The sequence below is a fragment of the Hippichthys cyanospilos genome, chromosome 5 (assembly GCF_059441005.1).
Source record: "Hippichthys cyanospilos isolate Australia breed blue-spotted pipefish chromosome 5, RoL_Hcya_1.0, whole genome shotgun sequence".
Classification (NCBI taxonomy): Eukaryota; Metazoa; Chordata; class Actinopteri; order Syngnathiformes; family Syngnathidae; genus Hippichthys; species Hippichthys cyanospilos.
In genome coordinates, this window is record NC_142373.1 from 22,051,821 (window position 1) to 22,064,342 (window position 12,522).

At 41.7% G+C, this 12,522-nt stretch overlaps 2 protein-coding genes across 2 annotated transcripts in view; both read left to right on the forward strand.

The window, feature by feature from the left end:
• Positions 1-5,044, forward strand: part of mycbp2 (MYC binding protein 2) — a 69,074-nt gene extending 64,030 nt beyond the window's left edge. The window contains exons 79-84 of the mRNA XM_088414661.1: positions 514-702; positions 1,735-1,842; positions 1,953-2,162; positions 2,227-2,334; positions 3,242-3,407; positions 4,139-5,044. Coding sequence (XP_088270787.1) covers positions 514-702; positions 1,735-1,842; positions 1,953-2,162; positions 2,227-2,334; positions 3,242-3,407; positions 4,139-4,254 — 897 coding nt within the window. The 3' untranslated portion in view covers positions 4,255-5,044. The remainder of the gene's footprint in view (positions 1-513; positions 703-1,734; positions 1,843-1,952; positions 2,163-2,226; positions 2,335-3,241; positions 3,408-4,138) is intronic.
• Positions 5,045-5,355: 311 nt separating this feature from the next.
• fbxl3a (F-box and leucine-rich repeat protein 3a) lies at positions 5,356-12,116 on the forward strand. Its single transcript, XM_088415320.1, has 5 exons — positions 5,356-5,660; positions 7,655-8,027; positions 8,112-8,234; positions 8,448-8,619; positions 9,172-12,116. The coding sequence occupies exons 2-5, from the start codon at positions 7,656-7,658 to the stop codon at positions 9,810-9,812; spliced, it is 1,308 nt and encodes a 435-aa protein (XP_088271446.1). The 5' UTR covers positions 5,356-5,660; position 7,655; the 3' UTR covers positions 9,813-12,116.
• The last annotated feature ends 406 nt before the right edge of the window (positions 12,117-12,522 follow it).

Sequence of the window (12,522 nt, forward strand, 5' to 3'; positions counted from 1 at the left end):
TTGTAGGAGAATCACGCGACCAGTGACAAATGAAGCCTCGGATTGTGTGGATGATATTTATTTAGTTTATCCAGTATCATTAAGTCACAATAACACCTAATACGGTGTACTGCTTTGTGGGTCTTGTCAGCACCTGTTGTGAGCTTCAAGTTAGTTGTCGAGTTAAAAAGTCACTCTGTGCATGAGGAAAAATTGTTGGAGAAGTACAGTTGATAGTGTGTTGCTCTTCTAGTAACCATGTCGTGGGTTGGGTTCCTGCAATAGGCATGCCCATTTTTAAGGCATATATTTTTATAATCTTGAACATTGACTATAACAGCCTACACTTGTTTTCATTCTGTATGCAAGGGTTTACGAAAGTTCAATTGCCAATTACCTGTAAAATTCAACCTAGCCTTTCTTATATCCAGCCTCTAAAGTTATTTGTTGTACCTTGTTCCTCTCACTTAGAGAGCAGAAATTATATTCAAAGTCTGTCATTTTTGACTTCTCATTTTCTTTTTCCTCCCACAGGAATACTCCAAACTGGCGTGCAGCAAGACACACCCATGCGGGCACCCGTGTGGCGGAGTCAAGAACGAGGAGTCGTGCCTCCCTTGCTTGCATGGTTGCGACAAGAACACGGGCTGCCTGAAGCAAGACGCTGATGACATGTGCATGATCTGCTTCACTGAGGCGCTCTCTGCTGCTCCTGCTGTACAGGTGTGTCCTCCCACCATGGATTCCATCAAGGAAACTAAAGAATGAAAATGTAATATTAGTACTTTTTTTTTTATTCATGCCAAATTAGGTCTATTTATCGAGTAACATTTTGTTTAATTGGACCCTATTAGATTCTGGGCCATTAGGGTAAAGCATTAACTTACAAGCCCATTTGACCTCTGTTGATAACCAAAACAGCAGCACCTACCAAACCATATGGACAGCGTGGAGTCTTTCCTTTTGTTGTAAATAAGTTGTAAATGTAAAATGTGCATTACAAATAATCATAGGTTTCCACAAAGATGGTGCTCCAGTCGACTGACATAATCGCACCACAATCTTTTCTGCATATTCATGTGAACAGTTTATTTTTTTAAATAGTTTCAAACTCCACTTGCGCTTGATTGTTACGCACATATATATGACAAAGTGCATTACATAAGAAAAAGGAATCACTCTGTCCCCAAATTCATGACAGGGGCTGTAACCTGACACAAAATATAAGGAATGGCTTACAATATCTACAATTATTTTGTAAATGGCAGATTGACAAATAAAGACTTCTTGTCTAATAAATGATTTTTGGCAAAAGGCAAATGGTACAAATAAAAGCCTCCTCTTCAATAAATGTACTTTCTGCAGCTGTTTAAATAAGCCTTTATTAGAAAATGTATTTGATTAGTCGAATAGTATACTTGCCTAAGTCTCATTCTATCTTTTTTGGAAAACAAGCTTTTTTATTATTATTTCGGTAACAATATGTCTAAAACGACCTTAGCAATTATGTTTTTAGAATAGTAGTTAGCACAAATAAGGCTTCCTCTGAAATCAACATACAGTATGTGCTGCAGTGCGTTAAAAACACACAGACACTCACCAGTCAGTAGTTGGCGAAATCCAATAAAAAGTGATACTTCCTTTGAATACAGCTGGGATACGTCCATACAAGTCTATCATAGGCAAGCAGGTAACAAACAGTTTAAAAAAAAAAAAAAAAAAACAGCCTCCCCAATGACTTTTTTTTTCCCCCAGCTGGACTGCACTCATGTGTTCCACCTTCAGTGCACCCGGCGTGTTCTGGAGAACCGCTGGCTTGGGCCTCGCATCACGTTTGGCTTCATGTTGTGTCCAATTTGCAAGGTAAAATAACCGATTATCTGTGTGTGAGGCGACATTTAATCCGAGGTTTGTGTGAGACTTTGATTCCTTTCATCCGTGTGCAAAACCTTTTCAAACATTTTATCTTTTAGAACAAAATCAACCACTCGGTGATCAAAGACCTGCTGGACCCCATCAAGGAGCTCTATGAGGACGTGAGGCGGAAGGCACTGATGAGGTTAGAGTACGAGGGTCTACACAAGAGCGAGGCCATAACCACGCCAGGCGCACGTTTCCACAACGACCCGGCGGGCTTTGCCATGAACAGATACGCCTACTACGTCTGCTACAAGTGCAAAAAGGTACCCGTTGAACTAAGCAGCATTTGAAAGGTGGCGGTCTGAGCTAATGTGTGTGTTTTTTCAGGCCTATTTTGGGGGAGAGGCCCGCTGCGACGCCGAGGCGGGGCAGGGTGACGACTATGATCCCAGCGAGCTGATTTGCGGAGCCTGCTCTGATGTCTCCAGGGCTCAGGTGGGTAAATGATCCCTGGCCCGCGCCCCAGATGCGGTGTCGTGTCGTAAACAAGTACCTTGGATCACAACTGTTAGTGGGACTTTTTGGTGCACAAAATAAGTCCGCCCACCAGTGAGATCTTGAAAACAATTCATAAGGGTAAACAGAGGGAATTTTAGGCAAATTTTTGGCACCTGAATTTTATGTATTTATTTATTAGTTAAGGTTGTTGTTATTATTGTTGGTGTACCAAATAAATTTTTGAGTGTTTATAAGTTAAAAAGTGAAGGAATAAATTTAAATACGTATTTGAATATGTAGCACTTTGTAGGAAATTCATGAGAATTAAGTTTTGACATTTGATTTGAACTGAGCTGAATTTTTGTCATTTTCAGTTATAAATATGTTGTTGGAATGCAATGGGACTTTTTTTTAAGTGTTGGGGGGGGTCCACTTTTTGATGGTGAAAGAATTTTAGAAACTGAGTTTTGTTGCATCATTGTTTTTCTTCCCTCCTATATTCAGGGAGTATATATATATATATATATATATATATATATATATATATATATATATATATATATATTTAACATGAAATTCATTCATTTTACAATGCAAAGTGATCACAATTTTATTCTAAATTAAGGCCTTTACCTTACATAACTTTACTTTACAAGCACTTTATATTACTTGGGGCAAAAAAAGTGTTACTGTAACATTATGCGCTGTTCAAAACATTTGACAAAAAAATCATCAAGACAATATGGATGAATGTTCCTTTGGACTGAATGGTCGGCTGTGTACCACTTGCCTTCAGCTTGACAATCACCTTTTTATAGGTGTATCTTGGTCAGCATTACACTCAAACAAGGTATGTGGAAATGTTAGAAGATGATAAAATGTGCTGTCAATATCCTCCCACCAGATGTGCTCTAAGCACGGCACGGACTTCCTGGAGTACAAATGTCGCTACTGCTGCTCAGTGGCTGTGTTCTTCTGCTTCGGTACCACGCATTTTTGCAACGCCTGCCACGACGACTTCCAGAGGATGACCAGCGTCCCCAAGGAGGAGTTGCCGCATTGCCCTGCAGGTATGCAGGAACCCTTCTCTTTGCGGAAAAGTAGTGGAACATTTATAAAGTTGAATCACATGTGCTTTAAAAAAAAAACACAAACCACAGACTTTTATTGCTTTAATTAATGTTAATATATAGGGAGTAACATAAACATCTTAGCTCAGGCATATCGGAAGTCAGAATGGCCAAGACAAATTAATTCAAATCATTCAATCATCCCAGTGTTAATTGATAGATTACTTGTCACGATTTATGTCAGATGATGGTCACCCGTTGGTTGTGACAGGAGCTTCAAAAGGAAATCAAAGGGCAGGTCAAGTTGGATAAACCATGTCTCATTACCACTGCCCTTGTTGCCTTATTACTGTTTTTACTGCCCACTATTGTCTACTTTATTGTTTGCTCTATTGTGTGAAATCTAAGTGTCTAATTGTGTAGTTTTACTATGCACATGACAATAAAACTCTTGAATCTTACACACACTTTTAGTACGATTCAAAAACTCTAGCCAGCAGTTTTGATGTTCATTGTCTCCTTCTGATGGTGCTTTGCTATCAAAAGTAATCAAATTTTGAGAAAAAGCCCGAATACACCACACACACATTTTGCTAGTTTTGTGATGAAAAACTGTATCTATCCATGTGAGGATAAGCGGCTAAAGAAAATGTGTTTCTACAGTGTCATAAACCAACAACACCTTGTACTGTATGTCTGAGGTTGTAACCGTCTCCTCATTTTTGTCTCAGGACCCAAAGGAAAGCAGCTGGAGGGAACCGAATGTCCCTTGCATGTGGTCCACCCGCCAACAGGGGAGGAGTTTGCTTTGGGCTGCGGCGTGTGCAGAAACGCGCACACCTTCTAATCCAGAGTTCCGCCTTTGGGAACTGTTATTGTCCACTGTGATCTCCGGCCTGCTGGCTGGCTGGCTGGTTGCTGAAGCGCATTCAGCATGTAAAGCTTGGCTCCTTCCTGCAGGAAATGCGAGCAGATTGCCGGGCTGGTCAAGAGCCCTCAGGTCTGCTGTTCTACCAATGCAGTCAGTATCCAGGCTCTGTTTATGATCTTTGGGATGTCTGAACGGAAAAGACGAACAAATATGAAAGAATATATATACATAAGGAAAGAAGAAGATAACCTGTGGCGTGTTTGCATGTGGCCGTCGTATTCCCTCGGCTTCTCTCCATGTTGCACAGTCCTGACCACCTAAATTAAATGAAATTTGTCGGGGTTATTATTAAAAAAAAAAAAAAAAAAAAAGAACAGGTTGTATTTCCAGCTTCCCAATTATTATATATACATTCAAAATGTTGTTGTATGTAAAATGCTTTTCGTAATCTTGTACAGTATTCTCCAACTGTCAAGTGCATACAAAAAGGATGTCGGGTAAGACTGTTATAAGAGTATTGTTTGGAAGGAAAATAGTGTACGATTTATCTAATCTTGTATATAATGCTATTATTCAAATTAACTGTATTCCAAAAGTTGCTACTTTTCACTTCACTTTTCTTTGATATATTCTGGATTATGTTTTGAGCCAGAACTTTTAATGAAGTGCAATACTGGGCGTGCCTCCTGTTTTGCAGCTGTTAAAAAAGAAAAAAAGAAAAAAACCTATGGAATGTATGTCAATAAAGCCACTGTACATTTTTAAACAGTCGACGGCTCTGCTTTTCTAATTGTCACATCTTCTGTTATTGAGGATGAGGAAGAATTATGATGGTTACAACATATATATATATATATATATATATATATATATACTGTACACAGTTTTTTTAAGAGCGCTATTATATGGTGTATGCCATTAAATATGAGGTTGCCACATTTCTTTATAGCGTAAAATATTATATTAGTAAAAAATCACTATCCTTTTCAGATTCTGTGAATTTCCTCAAATAAGTGACTCGTGAGGTTGCTAACGTTTACGCGGTCGCCATTTTGCATCCATCCCACAATGCACCGCGGCTTTGAAAACAACACTTCGCCATTTCAGGCTCAAGGGGGCTGGCTGAGCTGGAACGACTGAGCGAGGGAATTAGGTCAACCCAAGCTGAGGCGCCACTGTGGCAGTTTTTTTTTCTTGGAGGGTGCTTGTGTGCATTGTTTATCGGTGTTTTTATTTTACCGCTTCGGAAAGGGCCTGAGAAGAAGTTCCGATGTTTGTTATTTTCCTGGTCCGAATGATCTTTTCTGGCGTTGGCCCGGGCTGAGCTCTCATCTCGGTTGTCGGAAATTTTGCTGCTAGCAAGCTAGCTAATTGTAAACAAGGTAAGGAAACGTCACCGGAACTTTGCTTTAAAAATACTTGTGTGGATCATCAACGTAAATTATTTAAACTGCTTGACTGCACCCAACGTTACCCAAGTCAGCCTCGTACTAACAAGTCAACAACCCGACGTCTATTCTACCACCGTGGTGCCATTGCACAAGCAAATTTAGCTTTAGCTCACATAACTATCGTTTCATTTCTTTGCCTGAACGAACATCGTTCTAGAGTGAACAGTCTAAGTCGCTTTACATATGTGAAAAAAAAACAAAACTTGAAGTGGCATAATGTCAGAAACATGTTGCGAAGCCCAAATAATTACATGCATATCTTTACACATGCCCACTTCAATCTGAAAATATACAGATTCTGTATTTTAGGAGCATGAAGTTAGTTTCCTCCCGGGAGATGTTCGCTGAAGAGAAACAGCTTGACGTAGCATACGAATTGTACCGTTTTTATATTTCAAGAAATATGGCTAGCCCCGTGAAAAAAATGCCATTGATTTAAATCAAACCAAGAATTGTTTTGCTAGTTTAGTGACGGTGAGATGAAATCCCAGACAATCAAAATTCCAGCCAACTGTGCTGCCTAATTGCCCTTCAAAAATGATAGGATCGCAGTAAAAACTGTAAGAAATAGGAATGTACTTGTGTTACTTTATATCAATTCTTTTTAAATAAATAAAGAGAAATACAACATTAGAATCTTAAAAAAACGTTGTTTTTTTTTCAAAGTGGCTTGAGTGAGGTAGTTTTTTTCTGCTTTAAAAAAAAGAGTCCTCTCAGGGCACAGATGATTTTGTTGTAGAAAGGTAAATGAGAGCTAGTGCATTTAAATTATGGAAATTATGTTTTTGCTATTGCTTATACTGCAGTGAACCTTTTATGGTTAGTGTTGACTCGTGTGCTCTCATTGATTTGTTTGTTTTGTGGCGTTCAACGTGTGTGTTTCGAAGTTTCAGTTTGTATCTTATCCCACTTGGTGATTTGACAAAATTCCTGTTGGTCGATGAGCAGGAGCATTGTTGTCCATGAAGGTGAAGTTAGGGGCACAATCACTGGAATAATGATGGTATTCAGGTTTTATGGGGTCGTCACAAAGTGTGGGGCAGTTCTGTACCAACTGGATACCCCTACCCACACTGTTATATCGCGGTGGTGTTATGCCGTAGTGGCTGATGCATAGAGCTCTCCCTGACGACTCCAGCCATCAATTTTGCTCAGCATGAATCGACTTTCATCAGAGAACAGCACTGAGGGCCACTGGAAGATGACACATTTGCCCGGTGGTCAGGTACTCGTGCAGGCCGTCGAGCGCGGAGCCCACGCTGATGTAAACGTTTTCTAATGTTCTGGCGTGACACTTGAGTGCCTCTTACCTCCCTTAATGTGCCTAGAGTTGAGTGGCATCCATCATCACTCAGGGCAGTGTTTTAAATGTAGCAGCCTTCAAAACGAGATGTGGCCAAAGGACGTCCACTTCTACGCCTTTCTGTGACTCTTTCAGTCTCTCGATATCTCTGTTGCAACCTGCTGATGACACTCTGTAACATTCCAAGCTAGGTGGCCACTTGCGTCTGAGAACGTCCTGTTTGAAGCATCACAATTGCAAGGGACTGTTGATCCATTGTTAGTTGTCGTCTTGGTCTCATGATGTCAAAATGTGAACAGCATGATGATTGAACCAGGATATTTATCGGTCAATTCAAGGATCAACCACCTGCTGTGATTTTTGCCGTTATGCTCCTTGTTAGAGAACAACTACTTGTACAAAACTACTGAACCCTTTAATAATTGGACATGTGCATTCAAAAGCTTAGAGAAGGTCACATTAACATCACCTGTAAAGGTTTGAATGCATTTTGGGCTCGTCCTGAAATTTTACCCAAAAGCCCATGATCCCTAACTTTTTGTGAGTTGGTATATCTGTTAAGATATGATAGCCTAATTTGTAGCGTGACCTGTTATGTTTCTATGTTGCTGTCACATTTCAGGATGAAGAGGATAAAAGGCACCAAGGAAGAGGGCAACGGCTCTCCCAGTAAGAGTCCGCCCGAGGCCCGTAAGAAAGCTCGGAAACAGTCGAGCCCCACGTCGGAGGCCGACAGCTCCGTGGATGCCAACTGGGCTCGTCTACCCCAGGAGCTTTTGCTGCAAATCTTTCAGTACCTACCGCTACTGGATCGGGCCTTTGCCTCGCAAGTGTGTCGCGGGTGGAACCAGGCATTCCACATGCCCGAGCTGTGGCGCTGCTTTGAGTTTGAGCTCAACCAGCCGGCCAGCTCTTACCTGAAAGCCACGCACCCGGATCTGATCAAGCAGATTATCAAGAGGCACTCCAATCACTTACAATACGTCAGCTTCAAGGTGCGAGCGCCGCAGGGCATGGGCTGAAAAGCAAAAGGAAGTATCTGTCTTTGAACCACTATTTTTTCGCTTGCCGTTTGCTAGGTGGACAGCAGCACCGAGTCTGCAGAGGCGGCCTGTGACATTCTTTCACAGCTGGTGAACTGCTCACTCAAGACTTTAGGTCTCATCTCAACAGCCAGGCCCAGTTTCATGGAGGTTCCAAAGGTATAATTAATACCTAAACATCCATTGTCTACTTTTTGAAAGAAGGTTTTTGAGCTTTGCAAAAGAAAGAATGTTGTTCAACTTGCTTGTAGATGAGGTCCTTTAGTTAGCAAAGATGAAACAATGAGATATCCAAGTAAACACATTTGCATTATTCTCCAATGGTAGACGGCTTGAAAATGATGTTGTTTTTTTCACCTGCCACCCACTCAGTCCCACTTCATCTCAGCGCTGACGGTGGTGTTCGTCAATTCCAAGTCTCTGTCGTCACTGAAGATTGACGATACGCCGGTGGATGACCCTTCGCTGAAGGTGCTGGTGGCCAACAACAGCGACACGCTCAAGCTGCTCAAGATGAGCAGCTGCCCTCATGTCTCGCCGGCAGGTATGTATGCGATCTAAATGGAACTGCCTCGTCTTATTCAACCAGGCTAAAGTAATGCCTTCGCAAGAATTGTCATTGCCACAAAAAAGCTGAAGGCACACTGCAGCCGGAAGTGACCCAATTCAATTTTTTTTTTTGCTCCTATTCGACCTGTATCTGATCCGTTGATGGCAGTGTGGACGACTCACATCTGATTATTTTTCAAACGGGACCCACGCCACTTGGGCATGTGGTACTAAATTCGATACTTGTCAGTCTGATTGGCCAGATTGCATTTTTTTCGACTTGCGTAACAAACAACAAAACAAACCAAACTCTGGTCACTTTTATTAGAACAACCTCCAAATAAAATCAGGTTTCACTAAAAAGGAAAAAAAAAATCTGATTTGAGCATTAAGCCTTGCAGTGTGAACTTAGCCCAAATGATCCTAAGGTTTGTTTCGAACATTTTGCTAAAGCAACCATAGAGTTATCCTCAATTTTGTTGAAATGTCCCAGTTCTCTTAGCAAGGAATTGAGCGCTTGAAAAGTCGTTGATATCTTGTTTCCCAGGGATCCTGTGCGTGGCGGACCAGTGCCACGGGCTGCGGGAGCTGGCGCTGAACTACCACCTCCTCAGCGACGAGCTCCTCTTGGCGCTGTCCTCGGAGAAGCACGTGCACCTGGAGCACCTGCGCATCGACGTGGTGAGCGAGAACCCGGGCCAGCACTTCCATACCATCAAGAAGAGCAGTTGGGATGCCATGGTGCGCCACTCGCCCAAGTTCAACCTGGTCATGTACTTCTTCCTGTACGAGGACGAATTCGGCCCCTTCTTCAATGACGAGATCCCCGTCACGCATCTCTACTTCGGCCGCTCCGTCAGCAAGGAGGTGCTGGGCCGCGTGGGCCTGCACTGCCCGCGCCTGGTGGAGCTAGTTGTGTGCGCCAACGGCCTGCGCCCCCTGGACGAGGAACTGATCCGCATCGCCAAGCGCTGCACGCAGCTGTCGGCCATCGGTCTGGGCGAGTGTGAGGTGTCCTGCAGCGCTTTCGTGGAGTTTGTCAAGATGTGCGGGCACCGCCTGTCGCAGCTCTCCATCATGGAGGAGGTGCTCATCCCCGACCACAAGTACTCCCTGGACGAGATCCACTGGGAGGTCTCCAAGCACCTTGGCCGAGTTTGGTTCCCGGACATGATGCCCACCTGGTAGGATGGCCATGACGACAGTGGACCCCGAAGTCACAAAAGAAAGTACAGTATGTTCATCCGCGCCGGATACAAACCCGCTAACGTCTCGTCCAAACCGCGAAGCTCATGGGGATTTTTTGTCGCCGTATGGCCGAAGGAGGGGGAAAAAATAAGAAAAATCCCAGGAAATCGGCGCACAGTAATTGCACTAGCACTAAAATGCCCAATGTGGCATCGGGGTGAGAGGGGCCCTGGAATTAATTTGCTCAAGATGGCTGCCGCAAATGGATTAAAAATGTCCTGGACAGAGACAGAAATTTGTATATATGTCTGTATTTGTCACGTGAAGTTGTACAGCGTCCATCCATGGTGGACTTTTTCATTTTCTTGCTCGTTCCCATGGTTATGTTTTTGTTTTTGTCTTTGGCTTTTGTTGTTTTTTATTTGTGCGAGCGGATTCTCCCCTAAGCACCTTACATCAATACCAAATTATCTTAGTATGTATAAAACACATGGTCAAAATCGCTTCTAATCCGTCAATAGTCGACCGCTCGGCTTTTAGCTGCTCTAACTTGGCCGTGCTCTTTTGCGGTCACTCAGGTGCATTTTGTAAAAACTTCTTTTCCTTTCTTTCAACTGTATATTCACGCATCCCCAACTAATTTTTGCCCAATTTGGGTTTGTGGTGGCGTTAGAAAAGGGTGCAATTTCAGAGGAGTGAAACTTGATTTCCTTCTTTAAGAATTATGTATATAGAATGCCGTGTGCTTGATTTCAATGATACAGAAATGTTTGTATTTCTTTTATTTCACACCCATGAGGGATTTTTGCTGTCAACTATACTGCATTTCCACTGCACGATACTTAAGCTTTTAGCATTATTCTGGTGTGTGTGTGTGTGTGTGTGTGTGTGTGTGTGTGTGTGTGTGTGTGTGTGTGTACATAGCAAATACTTTTAGTGGCAGAGCAATAATAAAATTGCCACTGTGTCACTGACACAGGTTTGTCAACCAATTTGGTGAAGTTTTTGCAAAACTCGCCTGAGAATTTCACACCTCACAAATTGGGGATCCCTGCAGCATCCTTATCTAAGCTAACACTAGCACGTTTAACATGGGGTTTCCAGCAAAAACCCCCCCCCCGATTGCATCGCCTTGCTACGCTTGGAAGTTGGAACGCCAGTTGACTAGTAGATTGAAAAGCGCGTATTGTGCTTGTGTTTAGCTGCCGTGCTGTGGAAATGCAAATTAGCTGACTGGTCTTTTAAGTTCTGTCGTCACTAGAGAAGTAATTTATTGACATAAATTTTGCATTTTGGAATGTAATGGGTGTCGTTCACCCTGTAATGCAATCAACCAGAAAATGATAACAGAGAAATATATAATAAAGGATATATATAATATATATAATAAAGCTTTATTATTTTCTTATTAAAAGCTGTTAGTAATGTTGACACTGTCAGGACAATCTAATATGCTAAGTACGGTCAATAAAAGCCATTCGTTGCGACCCTGACATTTAGATTCTAATTGACACGGAGAATGATAACATTGGCGGTACAGTAAGAAATGATGTGTAACGATTGTACAGCAATTCTCGTTTGCTGACGGATAGTAGTTTACAATTTTTAATTCTTTCATTTGATAATTTCATCACATTCAAATTGGTCTCTTTGCTGTTAAGTTGATCCTGTTGTCATGTTTCCACTGATGGTATCTGCTCTACACCAAATAACATTGCGTCTCCTGCGCCACGACCAAGGAGCCCCTCCTCACCTCGCCAGTGATGTCACGCTAAAAGCTACAGACATTAAAAAAATAAATAAAAAATGGTGGGTGCGGAAAACTAAGTGCACCTGGTGCTTGGTTTGTGGTTGTTTTACATGAATGGTTGTTTTGTTTTTGTTAGAGAAGATAACGCCGGTGGAAATGGAGTTGCTTTTGAGTGTTAACATGTTGACCTTTCCCTTAAAGGGCTAGTGTGTAAGATTGAGACCGTTCATCTTTACGGACAGCAGAGGGTGCTGCAGGTGCTGCATTTACTATTGTCTGTAACTATAACAAACATGGCCGCCTCCAGAGTGCCACCCTTCGTGTAATATAACTAGACCTATGATTATATTTAAAACATACTGTTGACCACTAAGAACAAATTCATTTGCGAATTTTTGAAATTTACAATGTAATCCTTTTTCATGAAAAACGGTCTAAATCTTACACACCGTCTCTTTAAACGTGTCATCTTCTTTGCTTTACCGCTCACCTGACGAGATTTGATGGTGACTTTTGGATATGTGATCCACTGCTAATAAACAATCGTGAATGGATGCTTTATTTTGTCTTTAGTTCCTTAGCACAAGGGCTGCTAAATTACTCGAATTTAATCGCGATCACGATATTGGCTGCCACGATTAATTAAGCTGATCCTCGGCGATGTTAACATTTAAAAAGTCAAGCAATTTTTTTTTAATTACAATTCAAATCAAGCACTTTGCCATCCTACCACTAGAGAACATTGTTTCCCAACCATCAATTGAGACCCAATTTTGAAAAAGATGGATAATTTGAATAAATTTGGTGTGAAATTATCAAAAAATGAGTTTGATGGCTTATGATTAAAATTTGCTTAAAAGCTAATAATGTGTGTAGTCCTAAGTAGGCTTATTTTTTTGGTTGGTTTGCACTCAGCAAGTAAGTTAGCTGTTTTGCCCTGTGTTATTATTATTATTTACT

Coding starts and splice junctions, on each gene's coding strand:
- fbxl3a (XM_088415320.1), top strand. CDS start 7,656: ATGAAGAGGATAAAAGGCACCAAGGAAGAGGGCAACGGCTCTCCCAGT. Junction 8,235..8,447: donor GTTTCATGGAGGTTCCAAAG/GTATAATTAATA, acceptor CCACCCACTCAG/TCCCACTTCATCTCAGCGCT. Junction 8,620..9,171: donor CCCTCATGTCTCGCCGGCAG/GTATGTATGCGA, acceptor CTTGTTTCCCAG/GGATCCTGTGCGTGGCGGAC.